This window comes from Balaenoptera musculus, chromosome 3 (assembly GCF_009873245.2).
Source record: "Balaenoptera musculus isolate JJ_BM4_2016_0621 chromosome 3, mBalMus1.pri.v3, whole genome shotgun sequence".
NCBI lineage: Eukaryota > Metazoa > Chordata > Mammalia > Artiodactyla > Balaenopteridae > Balaenoptera > Balaenoptera musculus.
In genome coordinates, this window is record NC_045787.1 from 53,178,988 (window position 1) to 53,203,583 (window position 24,596).

The 24,596-nt window shown below is 43.2% G+C and overlaps 1 protein-coding gene across 1 annotated transcript in view; it reads left to right on the forward strand.

The window, feature by feature from the left end:
• Nucleotides 1–1,958: 1,958 nt before the first annotated feature.
• The window catches only part of PIK3R1 (phosphoinositide-3-kinase regulatory subunit 1), an 85,279-nt gene continuing 62,641 nt past the window's right edge, over nt 1,959–24,596 (forward strand). Inside the window, exons 1-2 of the mRNA XM_036845348.1 lie at nt 1,959–2,094; nt 12,980–13,699. Of these exons, the coding sequence (XP_036701243.1) occupies nt 13,366–13,699 (334 nt within the window). The 5' untranslated portion in view covers nt 1,959–2,094; nt 12,980–13,365. The remainder of the gene's footprint in view (nt 2,095–12,979; nt 13,700–24,596) is intronic.

Consider the following 24,596-nt stretch of genomic DNA (forward strand, 5'->3'; position numbering starts at 1 on the left):
GGAGGTATCAGTTTAATAAAGATGAAACAAAGACTAAACTTATTCAATTATGGAAAGAGAACCATATTGTCCTATCATGGAACACTCTTTGGACTTAACGCTATGTGTTCAAATATGACAGAAAAATATTAAAGAAAAAACAACATATACTGGAAATAAGTTGTTGAAGTCTATCTAGAAAAGGAAGCTTGATTAAGGATTTCATGCTATTTTTAGGTTTGGGGGGAATAGAACCCCATTATAGCAGTATATAAATGTCTTTCCAGGAATTCATCGTGTATAAAAGGAGACAGCTGGTGAGGTTTCTTCAGACGCAAGCCTAAAGGAAATACAGCAAACGTCACAGCAGTTACATCTCAGCTTATTGGACTGGATCAAAGTAACTCTATCTCAGGGTGAGACCCCCTCATTTCATTTATAAATCTCAGGCAAACAATATATGAGGTCCTTCATTTCACAGGATGGGTGGGAATCATGTAGCTTAGTAAACTTCATATTTACTTTTAGATGAAGTGGATTCTTAAACAACACAAGTATCTGTCTGCTTTTGTATCTCCACTTCAAGAAATATGCTGTAATAACAAAAATGCCAGGGCCTGAAGACCCTAAAGTAGAACTAACTTGTCCGTTAGAATGTGAGTCACCTTTAAGAATGATTATATTTCCTTAGGACAGTCAATAAATTTCAGGATATTCTTTACTTCCAACGCCCAGAGGAATAAACCACCAAATTCAAAGTTTGACAAAAGTCTAAGTGCTTGGTTAAAAAAAAAAAAAAAAGTAATATTCTTGCAAGGAAATTGGGAAAAGGGCTCTAGGGCAAGTAGGCTGGGCGGGTGCAGGTCTCAAAACCGCAGAAAGAGGAATCTGGGAAGAGCTTTTTAAAAAGCGGACTCAACATGTTTTCACGGGCGAAAGAGAAACAGAGGGTGCTGGTATCCCATCCTACTGTCAGAGGAAGGTTTGAATCAACGTCAGATTTTTCTTGAGCAACTAAAATAATGACGACTAGCTGAAGAGTGTGCATTTGAAAATTAACAAATTTAAGGAACCGTACAATTCACATGAGCTTCCTCCACCGACCCCATGAGCAACCAAGGGACCACGGTCTGCCTGAGCGACCTACATTTGCTCTGTCATCTCAGGACTGCGAGGGATCAGCCAGCGTGCGCCCTCCTCATAAAACTCTGCCCTTCTGGCGGGCCGGGCCGGCTCCCGGTGGCGGCAGTGCCAGCCAGGCTCCTGGAGTTCTAGGCAGGCTGCGGGCGCTTGTCCCTCCGGTTCACCCTTTCACCCCTCCTTCACCCCCAGGCGCTACGCGGGGTGGCGAGGATTTTCCGCCCACTCCCGCGGCCGCGCTGGCGAGGCCATGAATGGCAGGGCCTCGCGGCTTTGGCGAGCCTGGAATCCGAATCCTCCCCGTCCCAGCCACTCCGCTGGGGCGCTGGGGGCTCGAAAGAGGCTGGGGTTTGTTTCAGGACACTGCGATTAGAGACGCAGCTTCTAAGTCGGAATTTGTCCTCGATCTTCCCCTGACCCGCCGCCTCTGGTCTCGAAGACGCCCGGCAGCCGGCTCGGCCGCAGGCGGGCAGCAGCCTGGCCGGCCCGGAGGGCGCAAAGCCAGAGCGCTCGGCCCGGCAGCCCAGGGCATCCCCGCGGCTGGGGGCGGAAGGCGAGCCCGGCAGCAGGAAAGGTTCGCAGGCTGGAGCTCCACCCCGCTGGCCGCCGGGCTCGGGGGCCCGCAAAGTGAACGGCAGAGGCGGAGGGCGCGGGGCCAGCGGAGAGGGGCGGAGACGCGGGCGCCGGTTGGCGCGGGCTCGGGGGCGGGGCGCGCGGGGCGGGGCCGGAGGCGGGGCCGGCCGCCGGGCGCTGGAGCTGCCGGCGCACGGAAAGGAGTCGCGAGCATCTGGAGCGGAGTTGGAGGAAGCGGCGGCCGCGGCCGGGGCGGCGGGGAGCGGGTGGGGAGACGGCGAGCTTGGGTCGGGAACGGCCGGCGGGTCGGAGCCTGGTCAGGGGCGCATCGGAGCCGTGCGCGCAAGAGGCTGCCGCTGCAGCCTGGGCCCCGCAGAGGAAGGAAGCCGGCCGGCGGGGGAGGTAGGCGGCAGCAGCGGGTCCGGGTGTGTGCTCGGGAGGGGGAGGCGGTGCGTGCGCGCGCGGCCACCGCCGCTCTCTTCCTGTCACCAGCAGCCGCTTCTCCTTCTGCAGAGCCGAGCCGGGGGAAGCGAGCCGGCCGCCGTCCTCCCTGCCGCCGGCATCTCCCGCCCGCCGGGCAGCCGCGGGCCCTCCTCGCGGCCAGCGTCCTGCGTGCCCCCGGCCACCTCGCGGCTCCCGTTTCCCTAGTCCTCTTCCGAGCGGGTTGTGCGCGCCGCCGGGCGCATTCGTCCCTGGAGTTGCAGGCGAACTCGGGCTTCCGCCACCCCTCCGTCACCTCACGCTTCTGTGGGTCCCCACTGTCGCCTTGCTGCAGTTTTCCGGCGCCTTTCAGCAGAGGAGAGCGCCCTGACCGCTGCCTTTGCGTTAGCAGGAAGGAGCTATGCCTTCCCCCGCGCCCTCCGGCTGCACCCGGGTCGCTGCCCGGGCCCTTCTCCGGGGCGAGCGGGGCGGCGGGTGTCCCCGGAGTTAGCCCCCAGCCCCCGCCCTCCGAAGTTCGCCTCCCTCCTCTTCCGGGGTGGGGGAAGTGCGCCTCGGGGCGGCCGGTCATTGGGACCCTAACTCGGCGTGTGGTGCCGACCGGGCCTGGGCAGGTTGTTGGAGGCAGACTTAATGGGGTCTTGGAACAGCCCGGAAATCCAGGTTTTTTGTAACGCGGGGCGAGGCTGGAGGGACCGGCCCAGCAATATGGAGCCGGCTAGAGAGAGCGAGAGAGCGTGCAAACCCGAGCTGAAAGATCGTGGGGAATTGTCTGGAATCCACAGCTCTCACACTCACTTCCCAAGGGCAGAAACTGCCCCGCAGATCACAAGACAAAGAGAACAGGAAAGCTCAGGCCAACCGCTCCAGTGCAGAAATGTACTTTGGTAACCAGAATTCGATCATGAAATGTAAGGGTGTGAACGGAATGGCTGTTACATGTTGAATGCAGAATGTGTGTGGACTGGATGTGGGGAAATTCTTCTGCTTCTCTGGGCGCAATTAAGATCAGAAAGGTCTCACTTATACCGTTAATCCCTGGTGGAGCTGCAGCACTGTTGGTATCTGAGTATGAGTTTACTCTGTTTGGGGGTTTTGTGACTTTAGAAGTGATAGGGGTTTGGGGGGCTTTTTTTTTTTTTTCAGTTCTTTTCCTCTTTGTCAGTGCGAAGTACGAATGGATAAAGCAGTTCCGGGTTTTGAATGCAGCATAAGATTGTCATTTCAGTGTGATGGGGCTGGAGTTTTAGTTGTTAGGCGGGACATTCACAAAGTAAGTGACCCAGGGGTTATGTGGAATGGTTTTTGTTTGTTTGTTTTTTAATATTTCATTAGCTTGTCTTGCGTTTGGCAGCTTTAAAAGATGGTTAGGTATTAGCTAGAAAAGGTCAGAGTAGGAAGACAAGTTTATTTCTGAGACAGGCTATCAGTAATGGGGCAAATCATCAGGAATTTGGTGACTTCTGCACAGAAGGCCACAAACATCTTTTATTGTTGGAAGAGAAAAAAAAAGCACCCTCCTAGCCATAATTTTTTGATAGATTACACTGTCTTGAAATAAACAGCTTTTAAAAAGCGTAGATGATAGTTTTCTTAGAAACAAAAGTTCTTAAACTTTGGGAAGCAAGTGTTTTGGTCATTACAAAGAAAATACCCTGAGCGATTTTTTCGGGGGATCCCTCTTCAGTTTGGGAAGGTGTGTTTGGTTCAGAATCAGGCTTAAACTGGAAAGGCTGGTGGAGGAGGCTCCCTGCCTTGCAGAAGTGTTGGGTTATGTCACTGCTGGCCTCTTCAGCTTTTATATGACAATTGCAACTAGAGAGTTGTACTTTTTCCATAGAAGTGTATAGATTTTTGTGGTTGGAAGAAAGTTTTATATATCTGATACTGGCTTTCAAAGTGTGATGTGCATTTGCTTTTTAACTTTCATCTTGATTTGGGACCTGTTCTTGTCAGTTGCATAGCAGATAATTTGCATTGTACACACTACTATCTGCTGTTTTATCTGTTTTTGTAAAATGATGGTATCACTGTGTCTTTTCACCTCTGTGATGCTGATAGCCAAGGTGAAAAAGCATTTCACTTCCCATTGATTAATTATATTGTCTTTCCATAGCTGTTTCTTTAAATTTCACTTTATTAAGAACAGTAAATCCCCACAACATTAAGTTGGTTTTGGGAAACAGAAGTGGTACAATAAGTCATAGGTGATACGTATTTTGGTTATTGACAGTGATGATGGTAGTACGCATTTATTTGCTGGAAGTGTTAAGTGCACCTAAGCTAGTTTTTGAAGGGTTTTGGTATCTTCAGTGCAAGCCTGCTCCACTTACTCAAATTTTGTGTTATTAAGAGTGTTGCCCATATATTTAATTAAAATTTTCCATGAATGCCCCGTATTCTTAGGCTAATATGTTCGTCAGAATCTTCTTTTTTTCTTAGGTAGTTCAAGGGAGTATTCTAAAAAGGCATCCACTCTGAAAGATTGTCCACATACTCATTAAAACAGAAAAAATTCTAGTTCAGCTCTCATTGAGTTTGCATTTTGTCATATGCAAAATGAGTTTTAGTGAATAGAGAGATGGTCAGTGAGCACATTGAAAATAAAATGATTTCATGGTCAGGTAGAATATAGAAAGCTGAGATCATGTTTGCATTTGGTGTTTTGCTTTTAATTCTCCCACAACTGGGGCATACACAATGCAGAAGAAAAAGGGAAGTGCCTTTTTCAGTATATTATACATTTAGACGGGCCCCCCACAGCTCTTCTGTCTTTTGGAGGATACAGGGATTTGCCAGTGAAGGCAAGAGAATGGAGCATCTTACTGAAGCCCTCAGAAAACAAGAAGTTACTTATCAATGGAAGGAAGGGATTATCACTTCATTTTTACCTTAGAAGGCATAATATCAATTATATAACAGCTTTTAATAAAAAACTTAGGTTGTAATTAATTTAAAAAATATTCATCCTATTTATTGATTTTTTTCCCCGTCTCCTCCACCTACACCCTAATGTGATTACCTGCCATGGTTCTGCCAACTCTCTTATTGGAATTACTTGCTTAAGAGAGTGGCAATTAAAGGCCATTTCATGTACGTTATGCCAAAGCAGCTGAAAATAGACTATGTAATTACTCCTAAACTTGTCTGTTTGGGTGATGTTAGGGGTTGTCTATTTATTTATTTGAAAGGATAGAATGAGTGTAGTGTACCTTTTGCTTTAAAAAAAAAAAAATCTACTATAAAAACATCTTTGGAGATTGTATCCTCCCAACATTGTTTTCCTTAAAGTAAATCCAATACGTACCCCCAGGCACCTGCAATCAAAATAGTTTTCATGTTAACCATCACCCAGAGAGTACTGCGAGTACTGCGATCACAGGAGTCCAGCAAAAGTGAGGAGACTCCAGCAGTGGGTGGAGAGAGTGAAGAAAGCAAGGTGCCTGGGCCGGGCTGGAGTGCTTTGCCCCTCTCCTTTTGCGCTGGACCCCCAGTGGTCTGGCCCCGGCGCCCAGCCCCAGGATCTAGGGCTGTAACAGGAGGACGCTGCTGCCTTCAGTCCCTGGAGGACTGCATGAGCGCTGTCACCTTTTCTCTTTGAGGGCAGCTAGGGACCAGCCACCAAACCCTGCTGGAGAGGAGTGTTGTCCCCTAACTCCACCCCCTGCCTCATACCACCCTCTCACGCAGCCCTGGCCCCTCCCAGGTCTCCTTTGCCCTGACCTCTATAGAGCCACCCTCTGCCTCAGGACTAGATGGGCAAAGTCCACGAGCAGCCCTTATCTGTCTATCTATTTACTCTGAAAAGGAGTTAAAGAAACAGTGGAGAGGTTTATTTTGGCTAGCTTGAGGATTCTTTCAGTAGAGTTTGCAGCATTTAGAAGCAGTGCAAAAGAAAATTCTTGGCAAATGTTCTGGTTTTAAAATGAATTCTATAAGTGGTAGTAAGTGGCAATCAATATTAATAGTAATGATAGTAGTAACAATAATCCTACTATAGCTGTGGTTTACTAGGCATGTGACTTAAGCAAATTATTTAACTTCTCTGTGCTTATTTTCCCATCTGTAAAATGGAGATGAGAATCATACCCGGGATGGTTTTAAGGATTAAATGAGTTGACATATGCAAAACTGGAAGAAGTGTGCCTGGCCCCTAATAAGCACTATGTTGGTGTTAATTAAGCTCTAATGATCAAGCATGGAGCACAGTCTTTGTATAAATAACTTCCTTTAATCTTTGTAATAAATCGTGGCACAGAGAGGTTTAAGTAACTTGCCCAAGTTTAAAAATTTAGGCACCAATGGGGACAAGCATCTTTGAGTGTGAAACCCAGTGCTATACTCACCTTCTTGCTAAGAATTTTACACAGTAGCATTGTATTTTCACAAGAGGGGGGACTCTAGATTATCTGCTTTAGTCCTGCCATTCCATGGCCGCCTCCTCAGGGCTTCTTCCCCGGGATGATGCAGAGAACTAGAATGGTCCATCCCATGGCCTTTTCTGGGTGATGGAATATGTTTCTCAGGCGCTGGAAGCCACAGCCACCCTGTGGTGACCACTGAGCTTGAGAACTGCCTCCAGCTGGGTCTGAGTCTCTGCCCCTCGGCAGTGCTCCGCTATCCCATCACCTTGCTTTCTGGAGAGCCCTGTGTCCTTGTTGTTTGACCGGGGCTTGTCCTGTCCCCCCACCCCCATATCCCCAACCCCCAGAGGGCTTGCGGGCAGGAGTTGTGCCCTAGGTGCCCTGCTTCCCCAGAGTGCAGACCCAGCCCTGAGCGCGGCAGCCTGGGACACGTTCTGGTTGGTTTGAAAAATGAATGGAGATACTTGAGGACTGTGGCTTGGGGCTTCCTCCGAGCCCATCATTTTATTTTGTTTTAATTGAGGTAAAATTTACATCCCATAAAATTTTACCCTGAGCCCATCATTTTAGCTTGAAATTCATTATGTTAGTAGGAAATGTTAACTGTTCAGTTTGATTTTCATGATTTCCAGGACACTATTTTGAAAGGTAAAAAGAGTTTTAAATAATGAATTGTGCATTTTGTTTTTTAAAAAGGCTGTGTGAATTTAGTTAGGGAGCTTGCCCTACTCAGAGCTACCACACTGAAGATGGAGAGGTGAATTATAGGTCTGGGGGCCCAGGAACCTCTCTGTAGCTTTGCAGCTGGATTGAAAGTCCGTTTTGTGCTGGGACCCAGGGCCAAACTGCTGACTTCATGGCAGGATAGAATCACACGATCAGGTTATATTCTTGATTTATTTAAAGTGATTTGAAAGTATCCTTTATTCCTGCCTCCCCACCAAGTTTGCTAAATCCCCGTCCTTTGTGAAAGGGGAAGGAGTAAGTCAACAAAGTCAGAGGACTTTTCAAAGAATTTTGTTTGGTTCTTTGCCCAAACGCCTGCGGGTTAGAGGGTTTAAATTGAAAATTTACTTTCAAGCAGTTGTACATTAAAAAGTCATGGATTGCTCCTTGTCGGGCATCAGAAACAACTTTATTCTGAGGAACAGAATGGGAATTGGTCGGTGTTTTAGCAGAGAGAGAAAAATCTGTCTTCCGAGTAATGGTATTGCAGGCAGTCTTTGAAAGGCTTGAAAGACAGGAGCAAAATAATTCCTGTGAAGGAACTTTTGAACTGTTGCATATGATGTTCTGTATGAGTAAGTTAATTTGTTATTTGTTCCTAGGACTCCTTTATACCTTTTGTTACAGTAACTTAGGTTATGTACTGTCTTGGAGCATACGTCATAAAACTGCCTTGGTTATTTGAAAACATTAGATTATCCACATATAAAAATCTTAACTGTGGAAATAATTCTGTTGAAGCTGGCTGGAAACATTTCAATGAACAGGTGTATGTAGCCAAAGAGGTTGGAGGGGTAAGCTTGTGAATCTGGGCACCATGTAGTTTCGGCTCCGCACTGATCACAGGAGAGTGATCTAGGCACTACCAGTGCCCCGGTCTGCTGAGTCTTCTGCTCTGTGGGTGAGAGAGAAATTTGAGGGTGAGACAAAAGAGAACTTGCCAGTCCTCTAAACGTGATAGCCCTGGTGACTGTGGACGATGCTTCACTTACACCCCCAGGGAGGAGCTGAGCTGTTAGAAATTGTGCGGTGAGGGGCCTGGGGTAGCAGCAGGGGGCATAGATGCCAAGAAGCATGTAGGTGACAGAAGCTGAAGCTTGTAGAGCAGAAATGGGCAGGATTCCAGAAGAGGGCGGCCTTCCAGAAGTGATGTGCCCAGTATTCTTTGATTCACTGGTTCATGGACTTCTTTGGCAAGGATGCATCTTTTTTTTTTTTTTTTTTTAAGAAGTTTATTTATTTATTTATTTATTTATTTATATTTGGCTGTGTTGGGTCTTCGCTTCTATGCGAAGGCGTTCTACAGTTGCGGCGAGCGGGGGCCACTCTTCATCACGGTGCGCAGGCCTCTCACTGTCGCGGCCTCTCTTGTTGCGGAGCACAGGCTCCAGACACGCAGGTTCAGTAGTTGTGGCTCACGGGCCCAGTTGCTCCGCAGCATGTGGGAGCCTCCCAGACCAGGGCTCGAACCCGTGTGCCCTGCATTGGCAGGCAGACTCTCAACCACTGTGCCACCAGGAAAGCCCCAGCAAGGATGCATCTTAATGAAGTCTCTTTGGAAGAAAATCTGCATGGTCCAAGTTGCTAAGTCTCAGACTGAGGGCACGCCTGCTGAGTTATAATGGCTTCTTTTTGTGCAGGTGTTTTTGTGAAAGAGCCACAAGCACTGTCGGTAAGGCCACTGTCACAGAGAGCAACAAGCAGACCTTCAAGATAAATCTGAGAGGTCAGAGTGTGCGAGCAAGGAATCTGCACCATTGACCCCATGGACATATCTGGGCCGCCCTGGGGCATCCGAGCAAGCTGAGTTTGGGCAGTAGGTTCTAAGGTGTTAAAAGTGGTGGCTCTGGAGCCAGACTGCCTGGATCTGAACTCTAGTTACGCCTCGCCCTTGGTGAGTGTTATCACGGCCAAGATATCACAGCCAAGACGCTGAATTCTCCACACCTCGTTTTCCTCCTATGTAAAGTGAGAATGTTGATAGTACCCATCTCTTGGTTACCTTGAGTATTGAACACATTAATACACCTATAGCTCCCACTGAATATTCGATGGTGATGATTGAATGGGTTAATACACCTATAGCTTCCAGTATTTGGTGACGACAACAGTGGCAGCCATTAAAATGGGCATGGCCGTCAGGAGAAAGTGTACAGTGTGCAGCAGGGGAGGGCCGCCCTCCTCCTCCCTGTAGCCGAGGCCTCTCTGGACCTCCCCATGGGATGCGCTCCACCCACCACCCCATGGCTAGTCAGCGCTCCCTCTTAATTGGCACCGAATCATGGCTGACGTTGGACTGTTTGGATTGGTCTTCCCGGCCTTGACGGTGGAGTCCCGGAAGATAAGAGTGGTGTGTGCTGCTTATGGTCCAAGAGTCATAGAAGATCTGGGGTTCTCTTGGTCAGTTGAGGGCCCAGAGTTCTGCACAGGATTCTTCTGCACAGAAAGTAAGGTGGTTCTTACAAACGGTGAGGGAGGGGGACTTTGTAGAGACAGGTAGATCTCCGGCATCTATGGCGGGAATTGTTACTCTAAAGTCTGGTCTTGCTAAAGTCTTCGGGTTCCTCAGGGTTCTTTGTCTCCTTGCAGGGATTTAGCCTCAGGCCAATGTAAACACAGTTCTTAGGTTTGTAAAACCTTGAGCAGACCTGGATCTTTTCTTACTGCAGCGTCCCCTGGTGAGGGACATGCATAGCTACATAGGTGTGCCATGAGCAGGGCTTGGCAGATGCTGAGAGCCGTGTAGCGGGGAGAGGAGGAATTGAGGGGGACAGAGTAGGAGGGAGAGAGAGGAATTATTATACTCCCTATTCTGTTAAGAATCTCACCAAACTGGCCTCCTGGGTTGTTGAAATAGAGGAAGCCATAGACAGCAGCTGCCGGAAAGATCTACCCAGCCTACTAGTTGAGGATTTTTTTTTTCCAAAAAAACATACATTGCCAGGAAAAGCTAACAAAAATTTCAAGGCAGATTTGGAGGAATTAAATTATTCTCAGGCATATTGCCTGGTTTCCAGGCATTTAGGGATATGTAAATTTTCATGTTCTGTGTCTCATTTGTAACAGTACATTAGTACTAAAAATGGGATTTGCTAGTTCTACATTTTCTTGTGAATTTATGCAGTGAATATTTAATTTGATTCTGGATCTAGCAAAAGGAGAGGCTGTCTTCAAACATAACATAGTTTATTTTTCTCATATGCTCTACTGGCTGCTTTAATTTTTTTTCTCTGCCAACTGAAATACAAAGTAGAATACTACTGCAAATTAATATTCTTGCTACACAAAGATCTCCAGTGTTTGTTTTTCCTTCTTTTAATATGTAACTCTTCTAAGAGCGTTATTGTATTACAGCTAAGAGGCTTTAGCCATGTAAAGTTGAATACTTTACACTTCTGAATGCCAGCATAACAATTAATCTGTGATTAGATTTGCTTCTTAAGATGCCTACACCGCAGAGTGCCTATAATAATAAACTTCTAAAGGGCTCCATTCTTGAAAACTTATAAAAGCTCTCTTTGACATAGCACACCGAAATTGTGAGGCTATTGTTTTTATTGCTTTATTGTTCAGCCAGCTTAACTGAAACCTTTAGTTTGCTTTTCCTCTTTCTAACAAAGATAACGTGGAGAAATGAACGGAGCGCATAGTGTGTCCGTGTGCACATTGTTCTCTACTGTTCTAGCGGCTATCCAAGCTGCCTTACTGCCTCTCTAACTTAAAGAGCCTCTGACTCTCTAAGCCCTCTGCCTCTACTAGTTAAAAAAAAAAAAGAAAAAACTTGCATTTCCGCTTCCCCCTCCACTGAGCTATCTTCATAGAGTGATCTGCAGCAGCGATCTCTACTTTCTCTTTATTCCTTAGCTCCTTAAACTCTGGTTACTATCCCCAATACTACTAGACTAGAGTGGGCTTTTTCAAGCCCGTGATGATTCCACTATGGACAAAAGCCCCAGATGACCTAGCCCTGCCTGTTTCCCACTTCCAGAGGCCTCTGCAGGATTTAGTCTTAGAGATCACCTCTTCCTACCTGAACCCTCTTATCCCTTGTTTCCAGGACATTGCATTGTCTTCAGACCTTGACTTTCCCTTCTCAGTGGCATTCCTTGAACCTCGATGTTTGGTCCTTGGATCTTTTTTTTTTTTTTTTTTTTTTTTTTTTTACTTTTAATATTTTTCCTCTGAGTTCCTTCATTCCATTGAGCTTGGCCTTGCCTTATTTGCGGCTGATTACCAAACCTCAGGTGTGTTTCCTCTCCTGAATCACAGACCAGGTTTTCAACGACCCACGCTTGCATTTGGATGCCCAGCATCACCATTAGCCCATCAGGCCTCCTGGCTTCCCTTTGCCTGATATTGGTAGCTACATTCTTCTTGTGAACTCAGGATCAGGCACCTTTTGCTTCTCTCTTTCTTTCTTTTTCTTCTTCTTTTTTTTAAAAATATATATCATTTTTATTGCTTTTTAAGAAAGGAATCAATATAAAATTAAAATAGTAATCAACTTTGGGATAAAGGAGAAAGTGCGAGAGAGAGAGAAGTTTTTCCTTTTTATTTTGTACTTGTATTTTCTGTACAATTTATACTTCCTATTTTACTTTTTTGCTAGGAAGGTACCAACAAAATGACCTATGCTCTGCTATTATGTACTGAGTTTTGTGTCTTTATTTCTTTGGCTTAAAAATACTAATATGTTGCTAAACAGACACACAGGTCAATGTATCTCTTTGATTATCTCAGGTCATGCAGAAATGAATTCTAAAATAGCTGGCTGAGTGGATGATCTTTAAGGTCCAGCAGTCAGCTAGTACCTTGAACCTTGGCTCAGCCCTCCAGCCTGGGAAGAGCCCCTTCCTCTTGGCTTCTCTGCCATCCTCTGTTTCTCATACGCTGCAGTCTGTCCATCTCCCCAACCAGGATCCAGTACCCAGTACCATGTGCTTCTCTCTTTCCTGATCCATTTTTCAGCATTGCCACGTCCCACACATGCTTCTTTCTCCCTTACTTCAGTCCTCCCCTTTCCGTACCTTCTGCTGCCACTTTGGTTCACGCCTTCATGGCCACTTGCCCAGATGACTGCAAAACACCTTTCATGGCTTTCCTCTTCTGTCCCTACGCCAGTCCCTTCCACGCACCAGGATTGGATTGAGGTTCTTCAAGCGCCGCTCTGGTCTTGTTGTTCCCCTCTCTCCAAGCCTTTTTCCAGCTCCCCATTGTAGATTACATCACTCATAAACTCGACACGGGCGTGTTTGATGTTTGTTATACAACCCCTGCTTATCTTTCTAACCCGGATGTGATGTTCCCTCTTTGGCTTCACACATACTGGTCTGCCTGTTCTACATCTTCCCAGAATATGACATGTGCTTCATCACACCTGTACCTAAGATCATGCCACACGTTCTCTTCTGTCTTCAGATGCCTGCAGTGAGATGTGGTCTCTCCCTTGTTTGAACTCCCTAGCGTTCAGTCTCTGCTCTCTTATGACATTTACCTAGTGTTATAGTTCCTTGTGTCCTGTCTTATCTCTGAGATGTTGCCACATGCCAGCATCCCTCCCACCCTGCCGAGTGTTCTTAGAAGGCGGGGACTGCCTGCCTCACTAATCTTTGTTGTGTATACCATGTCTAGCAAAAGCATACTGGCCTGTGTATGTCTGCCAGGTTGATTAAGTACTTGTTGAACGGAAGTCGAAATTCAGATTCACACAGATGGCCAAGTGTGCCGTTGATTCATAAGTCTTGTTTTCCCTTTGCTAGGTGCAGCTCGCATGTGGTGTGTGCCATAGTCAAATCAGATGACAGATGGACAGTGTGACAAGAGTGTCAGAAAGGATCGGGCCTCGAAGGGAGAGTCAGCCCCGAGTCAATGTGTTGACGAGTTGCTGAAAAGGAAGCCGGTGGGAAGACTGCGGCCACAGAGGAAGTGAGCCCTGACTTCAGTCACACCCTTGATGGAGGACAGATGGACGGCCGGATGGCCAATCACCTCTCCTCTTAAACCTTTGGAGAGTTATCCTTTATCCCCTGCTGGACGTGTATTAGGAATCTTAACACACTCTCTGAATTCACTTTCCATAGAAACGTCAGGTTAGACTGCAGTGTGCAGCCGGCCTCAGCTGTCGCATGGTCGCAGGTCTGCAGCCATGAGTGCCGAGGGGTACCAGTACAGGGCGCTGTACGACTATAAAAAGGAGCGGGAAGAAGACATTGACTTGCATTTGGGGGACGTACTGACTGTGAATAAAGGGTCCTTAGTAGCTCTTGGATTCAGTGATGGACAAGAAGCCAGGCCTGAAGAAATCGGCTGGTTAAATGGCTATAACGAGACCACGGGGGAGAGGGGGGACTTTCCGGGAACTTACGTAGAATACATTGGAAGGAAAAAGATCTCACCGCCCACACCAAAGCCCCGGCCACCTCGACCCCTTCCTGTTGCACCAGGTTCTTCAAAAACTGAAGCAGACAGTGAGCAACAAGGTCAGTATTGATGAGTGATTGCTTCATGACTCTTTTTTTTTTTTTTTTTAAAGGAAAAGTCTCACGTTGGTTGAGCTGGGCTGAAACGCTCTGGGCAGAAGTTGTTTTGGCAACTTTACCTGAATTTATGTATGGTGCATGAAAGTTTGGTCAATCATTACATGGCTAGAAATTTGTGTTTGTGGGGTGGAGAGTTGTTATAAAACTAGGGTGATGATATCTGAGAACCTTTTCAGCTAGTGTCTCTCAACACTGTTATTAGAGTTGCCATGGAATTAAACACCTTTTGCATTCTTATTCTTGTAACTGGTATTATATACCTAAGTAATCATTTTGGGAAAGTCGAGGGTAAGTCTGATGTAAGTATATTTAACATTAATATGATCTGCATGGAAAATGGAGAGAGTAATAAAATGACCACAGAACTCAACGGAGAAGAAACCATTGTTTTTATAATCTGGTGTCTACCTCTTGGTTTCCTCTCCAGGAATACTGGCTGACGCTGAAACTCTATCCTGTAGTTAGTGTAGACGCACAGGGAGTCCTCTTCCTGCCTGGGTAGTGTCATCTGTATCATTAATGCCAATAGTGTGCTTGGCCTTCATGAGAAAAAAGAAAAGAAAAAAACCACTGAATATTTTTCTCAAATGGAAAACACCTTGATCCAAAACCCACTCATTGTTCATTGGAGATGGTCCCCACTTCAGCTCTGAGCACAGCTGTTCCTTAAGGTATTTCTTCTGTTCAGTTTCACACAGAGGCAAGCCTTTTACTCCGCTTTGCTGTTAACAGCCTTGTCAAATCATTCATTTCTTCACTGGTAAATCTCAAGCATTGTTCCCCCTGTATAATCTTTTCCCCAGAGAATGAGAAAGGCATGGAAAGATGTGTTTCAAATGGGTGGACTCAACTGCGGTGGTATGTGTCAAGTAAAACTGACTGTGGGCATCACAGTGTATTTCTGGAAGAGATCCTGTTACTATTGTGTCTTCTTTAATGTTGGCTTATTTTAGCACAAATGAATGAGGTACTGGGAATGAAGAAGCAGAATGCAAGGGTAAATGGAATTGGGAATATTTTATAAATGTCGAAGAACTCACTAAGGATACTTGAAGGCAAGAGCTTTTCTCTTCCCATCCCAACCCAAAAGGGATACTTGTTTTATAAACATTATACCGTACTTTAGAAATAATATTCAAGTGATATGTTTTACTTGACAGTTCAAAAGCAAAAGTTAGTTTTTTTTCTAGATGAATCAAAAAAACTTGACTCTGAAAGTTTTTTGTATATATGTAATATATATACAATTTTGTCATTTTATATATATGTATATATATATAAAATTATATAATTTTGTCAACCATTGTGTTTCTTGCATAGTTTCACTTAGCCGAGGGGAGGTATATACATAATTGTTTTTTCCTACCAAACTACATATTTTTAATTTGACTTTTGATTTTTTAAGTTAGATACACTTCCTAATATGTAGGCTAATTCAAAAGGAAAAATGATATAATTTCTCCTGGCATACAAAAGATTACAGACTTATAAAAATATCTGAGTCAGGTTAGAAAAGATTATTTAAAAGGGGTACCTTGTCAAGATTAGGGACAAACAGATTTTGTAAAAATAGCTTCTAAACAAAAATTGCATTTGATATTTTCATTTGGGTATAGTATACGGAAAAGCAAGTGTTTCCTTAAAAATGATTTTCTCTTTGTAGGATCTAAGCTATTTTATAACGCTTTCTTTCTCACGTAATGTGGTAACAACTGAGATTTTTAACATCTTTTTCTTTTTTTTTTTTAATACATAGAAAGAGTAAAATGAAATATTTTAGCAGAGTTTAAGAAAGAGACCCGCGGTAATGTGCATTAAAGTATTAGAGCAGGCCTGAATATAAATGAGAAATTAGGAGCAATTGAAAGGTTGAAAAGACAGTATGGGGGGTTGGGTGGGGAGTTGAGGTACTAAATACTAGATTTTCTAGAAATGTTAATCTTGCATTCTCATTTTAATATGATTCCTATGAAATGAGAATTCAACAGCTCCTGCTAGTTGCATGTCAAATTGATATGGAAAGTAGTTGTAAGGACAGACTTATTTGTTGGAACCTGTGGGGCTTTAATTTCTTTTGCCTGAGGGTGTGTTTATTTGAAAAGTGTTTGCAGGGACAAATTATGTGAAGGTGAGAAAGGATAGTACTTTTCTCTTCTTACTGAAATTGAATTCTTTCGCCTTTTTTTCCTTGTTACTCCCTCACCTTACTTAGCCTGTTTTTCATGTTTGACTGTATTTTATTGAGAAGGTTACCCCGGTGACATGCAGGTCTCTTTTGCGGAGGGAGTGTTATGGGGACAGTGGGCATGCCCCTGAGATGAGCGTGGGATAAACCTACCTTTACGCCCTTCTCACCACCTTCCCTCTTTGTATTTAAAAGAACGTTGTCTTTAAACTCTGCCCACAAGTAGCATCTGTGTGAGGAGTTCCCCCTGATGACAGAACCCACTTTTTGCTTTTCTTGCATGTTCCTGGAAAGAAAGCTGTGATGTCTCACATTTTGGGGAAAAGAGAGTCAAAAACCCGTTTGAAGATCTGATCCCCCAGCTCCTCTCAGGAAAATGTACCTTCCACCAATCCAGTTTGTGTACAGTTTTCTTATGAAGCCCTGGCCTAGTTTGGATTGAATTTGTATATTGGATAATCTTGTATTTCTTGGAGTTTAAATCATTCAGTAAATATGAACTGAGCCCCTATCTTGTGCTAGAAAGCAGGGATGAAAGATGAAGTCAGGACCCGAGAGAGACGGCGTGCCCTCTGATGCCCTTTCCGGCTCCACTCCCACCTCGGGCCTCTGCTTGGACAGTTCTTCCTCAGCCATCCTCTTAGCTGACCCACTCTCCACTCTTTGCTTAAAGCTTTCTTCTCAAGGAGGCTGGCTCTGCTCATCTCGTTTCACGTACAGCCTGCCCTTCTGCTTTTGCAAAGCATTTATTATCTAACCTACTCTAGAATTTACGTACCACATCGTTCGTTTATTATCTGTTCCCTCTGGTAGATTGTAAGCCCTGTGAGGGCAGGGGTCTTGGATGTCTCTCCGTTATCCCGAGTACCTAGAACAGCATCATAGGTGCTTAGCAAGTGGACAGATGCTTGCTGTGGAAACGCATCATCCAGCTGTTTCACATCCCACGTGACTGTGGAAGTGAGCCACGTGCTTGGTATGTCATGTGCAGGCACACGGCTGTAACAGCCGATTCTGTTTTTAAACATCATGGTTTATTGTTATTCACATCATTCACGTCTGAGGAATCTCGACCTGGCCTTGACCGTCGCATGCTGTGTCTCCAAAGCTGTTATTTTTTACCCCATTTCCTAGGACTGGTAGTTCTGCGGGTGGGAAAGCATGTTGAGCTGAGAGTGTACTCTGTCAGCCACTTAAGCAAAGTTAATAGAACACGTGTCAAGATCAGCACGTGTCCTCGGGCACAGATTTTATGCTGTCCCTCCCCCTCTTTTATCTCCTCTTTGCATGGAAGCTAAAATCACAGATATGAGCATCACATTTCATTTTCCCACAACCCAGTAAAGCCCCGTTTTACCTTCTTTGGAGAGAACCTCTTCCCCGTCTGGTGCAGGTGAACGGTGTGATGGGGGTGCACAATGGGTGGTACATGCTCCTTAGGGGAGGCGAGCTCTTGAAAGGCCATCCTCCTGCTCTTTCTGCATTCAGCGGTGCTTCCATATTTCCCCTGACACAGGGAAATGAGCTGATGGAAGTGGGGATTTAGGGATAAGAGAATCAAACTGTATTCCTTTTATAAGTAAGCTGTCCAGTGGGGCTATTTCTTGAGACAGTATTTTGAGATCCTTTGATTAAAGTCACACTAATCCAGAATATTTAGACTAGTGAGATTCCATGACCACGTCAGTTTGTATAGGATGTTGAAATCTGCTAGCTTGAGAGATCACTTAGGAATCTGAGTTCATCCCCGCTTCCATCCCCCATCTGCACACCCCTCCCCCAGCTCCCACTCTGGACCCTGACAGTGGGTCCCAGCTGGTCCTACATATAAAACATAAAGCACACATTTGGTGTGGGCTGTTTTAAACTTTGATCAAAATTCCTTCTAAACAGAAAAAGAGAAAAGCTTGCAGCTTGTGTTTGCTTTCACGGTCTCCCCAGCCACGTGATTTTTCCATTTCTCACACTCAGCATTTGAGTGTCCCTCCACGGTTGTCGCCCCCTGTCTAGAAAGCAAGGCTGTAATAAATCACGTAAATTGACTACACTGTACAGAGGTCGCAGAGGATGGTGACCCGATCCCAAATTGTACACCTTTGCTGAGCCCCCTGGTCGGAAAGTACTGCTGTGACTCACAGAAATAGTACCTGTGAAAGTAGTTTGCTTTGCTTCACGAATTCCTGCCTTTATGAATTCTGTTTTAGTTCAGAAGCTGCCGTGTCATAACTTTCCTCACCTTTTCTCCTGCTTAAGTGAGACTTTGCTGTGAAGTGGGAGGACTGTGGTTAACCGCCCCCAGTGATGGGGTGAGACCTCTGACTTTGGTGCTGACTCCCTGTTTTTCATCGATCACTGTGTTTTGGGGAGCAAGCAGGCCTGGTTGCAGGATATTTGAAGATCAGGGCCTTGGACTACTGTCTTTAATTTCTGACCCACCAGAAAAATTAATCAGAACAGTAGAGATTTTAAACATATACCTGTTTTTTGTTTGTTTGTTTTGGGAGTTTTGTTTGTTTGTTTTTCTTTTGGGCCACACAGCGAGGCTTTCAGGGTCTTAGTTCCCCGACCAGGGATTGAACCCGGGCCCCTGCAGTGAAAGAGCTGAGTCCTAACCACTGGACTGCCAGGAAATTCCCAGCATGTAAGTGTTTGCCCTTTGTGTTTTAGTAGGAAGTGACATCTGAAAGATGTCATCAATATAATTGATGAAAGAGCAGGCCTGAAAAAAACAAATGTGGTAATCATTTTTGATAAAATCAGGTGAGCCTAACCAGTTCTCTTATGACAGACTGTATCACTCAGGCATTTGGTTACATATTATACCAGAGTTCTCCCTCTCAGGAGCACCAGCGTTTCTATTCTTCTTACTAAATTCTTGATTTTTAAGACGTTTTCCATGTTAATTTTAAATTTAATTATTTTGTTTCCCCAGAAATGTGAAGGAGAAAGTAACCCTAATAAACAATTCCCATATCCACAGTTATTTGAAGAGGTAATTGACAAGAAGAGAAAGTATTCTCGCCTTTGCTGCTTTTTAGCAGGAAGGTTCTGCCCTGAGCTGGCCCAGCCATGTTAGAAATTTACAGGGTGCCCAGAGGTGGGATGGGCAGGAAGGTCCCCTTGTCTCCCAGAGAGGAGAGGACTCCTCCCTCCCTCCTCCAGTCTGTTATTAGACAGGAAGGATTTGATTCTCTCTTTCCTGGAGCTGCAGTGACAGCTAAGTTCAGGGTTACAGATAAGACATTATTTGAGGAAAAGCTTTTCTGCCAGGCTACCATGGCATGTGTCATTTAGGATCACAGCTGTAGTATGCAAATTATATATATTTTTTTACTTAAGTGAGATATATGTTCAGAGGCTTTCATTAAAGCTGCTGGCTCTAGAGATTTCATTCTGTGTTCTTTTTTCCAAAATGGGTAAAGGGTCCAATGTCCCTATCTGTATAACCTAAATAAAGCCCTCACACTTCTGATTCGAGCAGGAGCTGTGTAAGTGGAGTGATCCTATTTTGTTTACTAGCAACCAAGGTAATGTTGATGTTCTAATACAGTTTTCTTTGTCATGAAAGTAGAATTCTGTATGTTAAAAGTGTTTCTATTTTTAACTTTTTAGCTTAGTTGTCAATAGATCCTTTGATAACTTTGAAGTCGGTCTTCCCTTGTTTGTAGGTGAATGCATCTTTGTCTAAAACAGGCAAAATTCTGATTAACAAACACTTCTCCACTAAGTCAGGGTTTGAGAAAATAAATGTTCAAAATTCTGAAATCCAACAACAAATGGCGCCTTATATGCTAAGTAGCTTCCAAAAAGGGGAGAATCTGGTACCTCTGGCAAATAAGAATACCAAGTATTAGATGCCATTTACATATCCATGTTTTTCTTAGTAAAAGAAAGCAGATGTTAGCAGTACAGCTGGCTGTTGCATATTTGTGTCTTTGTCGCTAACAAATTTCCATGAGGAAGGACGTAAAATTGGTTTGAAGGCTAAAATAGGAGAAAATAACTTGGTATTTTAACTAGAAATGAGAAGGATAATTGCATGATGGATTATATCTTAATTTTTGAGGTCTTGATTGAGTTTATAGCATTCAGTATCAAAACAGTGTTTTCAGTTTCAATAAACTAATCTAAATAGAGGAGGTCAAAGCGAATTAGAAATTGACTGTATTTTAATTACTTGGGTACAGTTTCCCTAAAATATCAAGTTTAACGAAATGTTGTCAGAATACTTTATAAATGCATCATTCCTACTTACTAATTTATGTAAAAGACCGTGATATTTTGCTTCTGCTACAATAATTCCATACACTGTACATTTAAAAAATGTTCTGATGAAATATAACTTGCGATTAAAAACAAAACAAACGAGCAGCAGATCTTTCTGTTTAATTTTGCATGGAGAACTTTGTCCTAGTGGCTTTATGCCACCTAAAGTATGGCTGTCATTTTCAGGAATAACTTCTCTGTTCTGTTTCTTGCTTGGGGGTGTTTGTATTCATCTATTTATCTCTTCTCAGTTGATAGCTTGTATTGTGCAATGCCTATAGATTCTCCTGTCCTATCACAATTTGATGCATATTGAAGTTCCCACTGTGAGTTTATTACACTGTATTATAGAAGACTATTTGTAATTTGATGATCAAATCTGATATCCAAGATGGTAAAGATGTAGGCATAAGTGAAATATAAATCCCTGTGGTATATTATTTGAATCAGAAATTCCACTCTGCTTTGCTTTCTGTAAATTTCATAACCCTTCTAATCCCAGTGTTCTCTACTTTGAAAACAAGAAGTAGACGCTGTGTCTTCTGAATTCTGGCTGTATTTTCATTTTAACCTTTTACTGACACTCGATCAGTAAAAAGTTTCTCCATTCCTACTCATAAGAATTGTTGGAGAAACAAAACCCAGAAAGTATAAGTTCTCACTAGTAGTGTTTCCCCAGTAGTGCAACCCAGAAGCTAGAAGGGAAAATAAGGAAGGAACTCAGAGAAATAAGCAAGGATGGTTGGGCAGATGTGCTCACATGACCTCACTGTAAGATCTGATTGGAGGTTGGTCCTTGGGATGATACAGGATTGTTGCTAATGAAAGCGCCAAATTGGTACCAAGTTTTTGCAAATCTACATACTGTATGATTTTAAGATCTGTTTCACCAAGTGTGAGAATTTATGCTCTAACTCTGTTGGTGGGCACTCAGCAGTTGCTGACATCAAAATTGATTTGAGATTCTTCCCATTTTACACATTGCAGTTTATCAGCGAATTCAAAGACATTGATGGAATGCCTCCCTTGGACTGTGTCCGTGTGGCATAGCTACATTTGTTGACATGATATGTGCTCAGAGTTCCTAGGGATTTTTCTAGTGGTTTTTTTCTTAAATTTTCCAAGGCAGATAGAAGGTGATGTTTTTAACATTTGCCTATTCAGTTTATAAAGATTTGTTTATTCAGACCTCTTCAAATTTATGTGATAGCAGTGTTAAAATATGTACCCAAGAGATAACACATTAGCATAGGCATTATGTGAGTCTGCATTGTAAAGCCAGAGGGACTGTTGGGTGGTCAGTGTTATATTCCAAACTTTACCCTAAGGAGCAAAACTGCCATAGTGCCTTCAGACTGCACGAGGTACCACCGTGACAGCGAGAGACAGTCAGCGTTGGTTCCAGCTTGCTACTGGGTTTTGGAAAATGCAATTTGCAAAATGACTTGAGGTTGTTCATAAGATAATCTATTGTGAATCCGCATTAAACACTGCTGGCTTTATTTTTTATCCTGTTTAAAAATTTTCTAATGTTTAAGAATGTTGCTTCTTTATCAGTAAATAGTTCATTTGAAATATCTTTCTATTCCTGTTCTTAACTATAGAAACGTAGTTGAATATTTGTATCATTATTAATTTATAATTTCCGAGTATTTTACAACATTGCTTACTTAGGTCTTACCATGTTTTTTCAGGGAGCAAAAAGTAAATTTTCCATTTTCAAAGGAGACAGGTTCAAAGAAGTTTGAGGAAGATGTGACTTTATTGCTAAATAATCGTGATTATCTACAAAGTACCAAGGAACGAGATGTAATGAATTTGGTTAGAACATATCAAAGTATATATTAGAGTCATTTTCCCATGTTTCCCCATGGGTCTATTTAAATATTGAAAATGGCTTTTTCCAAATATACCCTAAAAATTTGCTGACTTACTATTTGCCAAGCATTCTGCTCAGCATTTTAAAGACATTTTTCATTTGATCCTTACAGCCACCCTGCAAATATGGCATTATAACCATTTTCCAGATTAAGAAACTAAAGCTCAAACGATTGTGTAAATATTTAAAAAGGAGGGGGCTCCCTAGGAGGAGCATTCAGAGTGTTCAGGAACACTCCAGCAGGCAGTCGTGTGGGTCTTGTTAAGCAGTCCTTTGTGAAGTTATCAGTAACTGAAGGAACCAGCTATCTTCTGCTTTTTGGGTGGTCTGTAATTATGTCTGTTTTATCTGTTAAGTTTCATTGGCTGTTACATTCATACCATCACACAAATTATCTTGTTTTACCTACAACTTATAGCATTTTCTTATGTCTGCTAAATATATGAAAGAGTTGAGTTACAAAGAGACTGATAAGGCCATGAACCTGAGACAAAGTTTGGGGTTATATGTGTGTATGTGCAGTTTTTCTCAAATACACCTTGATCAAATACTCAAAAGTTATGTACCATTGATAAGTGATTTTCCTTCCATTTCTGTTATTTTTGAAGAAGTTAAATGTCTGCTTCAAATGTTTCCCAGAGCTTCATATTTTCTTACTTCTGATTCATAATTAAATCATTTTGATTAAAATTGAGCAGGTTATTCCTTGATTCTTAAAAGCCAAAAGCTGAGGATATCCAGCATAAAAATTATGTGTTTTGGCACGTGGACAGCAGCTGCTTAAAATCCCTAAGTATAAGAAATCTGAGGTGGACTCAAATGAATTTGAAGTCTTGTACCTGAGTTCTGTCAAAATTAGCAGTAAACGCCATTTTTAAAGTTTGGCTAAATGACTGAATTCCATTGAATGTCAAACTTTATTTCTCAGGAAAGTTAGTCACTGCCAAGTTTATAACATAAACATTGTGTTTCTGTTACCTGAATTCCAAGGACAAGAGGGTGGATGAGGGCAAGTGAAAGGCACAGGTGAATTTAATCCTAGGTGTTTAACTTAAAAGGACACTGTGACATTGCACAGAGAGAGTCTCTCCAAGGACACGAGTGCCAGTAAAAATTCTTGGATACTTTTATTTTTTATCGTTGTTTTTTTTTTTTCCCCCCAGTTAAAAAAGAAACTTATTTAAAAGTTTCCTGATTTAAAAAGGTCTCTGCCTGGTAGCCCTGACACACTTCTCACTAGAGTCTCTAAGAAGGTAGAGAAAAGTCCTTACATTCTAAACAGTTATAAAAACTAGAACTAGCAGGAGAAATGTCTACTGTAAACCAAATGGACCTGGGTTTAAAAACACAGGCAGAATAAGTTTTGACCACCTAAAAATAGGTAGGCAGAGACACGTCCTCCCCAACTCTGCCTGTAATTCAGAAAGAGCCTAGCAGCTGTCCCCAGAATGCTCTTCCCTTCCTCTTTCTAATCTCCCCAACAGTGCCTTTTTATTCAGTGGAAGGTCATAACTCAGAAAATAACCAGGCAGAGCTGGGAGGGTGGGGTAGGAGCTTTATTAATACTGTTACCTCTTGAGAATCTTACTCCACAAAAGCAAAGTGTTGGAGGTGGGGTAGAGTTAGACCTGTGTTTCCTGAGGGTTTCAATATTGTTTGAGTCCTCCATCATTCAGAGCCTGGCAGTAAAGGTAGGAGAAGGTTTGCTTTCAGCAAAACTGTATTGAAATGAAAATCACATTGGAAATTGGCCTGAGAACTGTTCATCTCAACCTGCCTACCAACTCTTGGTCTGAAGCCAGCACCCACGTGGATCAAGAGTAGCTCAGAGCAAACACCAGGTCCGGGCAGACATCTCCCTGTATAGTGATCAATAAACAGGGGGAAAAAAAAAAAAATAGCTGTGCCTACTGAAAAACATTGCTCTGTAAAGGAAAGGAGAGATTGTATCAAAGATTTGAAGGAAGAATAGACCTCCAGCAATGGCCCAAATGAAAGAGGGGCAGAAAGTAGATGATTATGAGCTGAAAAGAACTGGATGGGATGAAATGGGAGTGGAACCATTAAAAAAAAAAAAAAAAAGATTGTAAAGAAATTAAGAATGCAGTATAGCACATTAAAATCCATAGGAGAGGCAATAAAGAGTAGAATTAACACAGCTGAAAATAAAATTAATGTTGTGGAGGAGAAACTCAAAGCTCTTCCAGAATCGAAAGAGAAAAGAGATAAAAATGAAAGAGAAGATTGTAGATACATAGTAAGAAGGTATAACATGGGGATTTTCAGTGTTGATAAATGAGTAATAAGTCATATCAAATGAAAAAGAACAAACATTTTAAAAATAAGCATGCATGCATTTTGTGCAGATTTGAAAGCGTTGTCCACATTGTTTAGATGAAATCAATGAAAGGCCACCTCTAGATATGTTTTGGAAATTTTTTTTTTTAAATTATAAGAATGCTATTAAACATCTTTCCAAAATATCTGGTTAACTATCAAGGAACAAA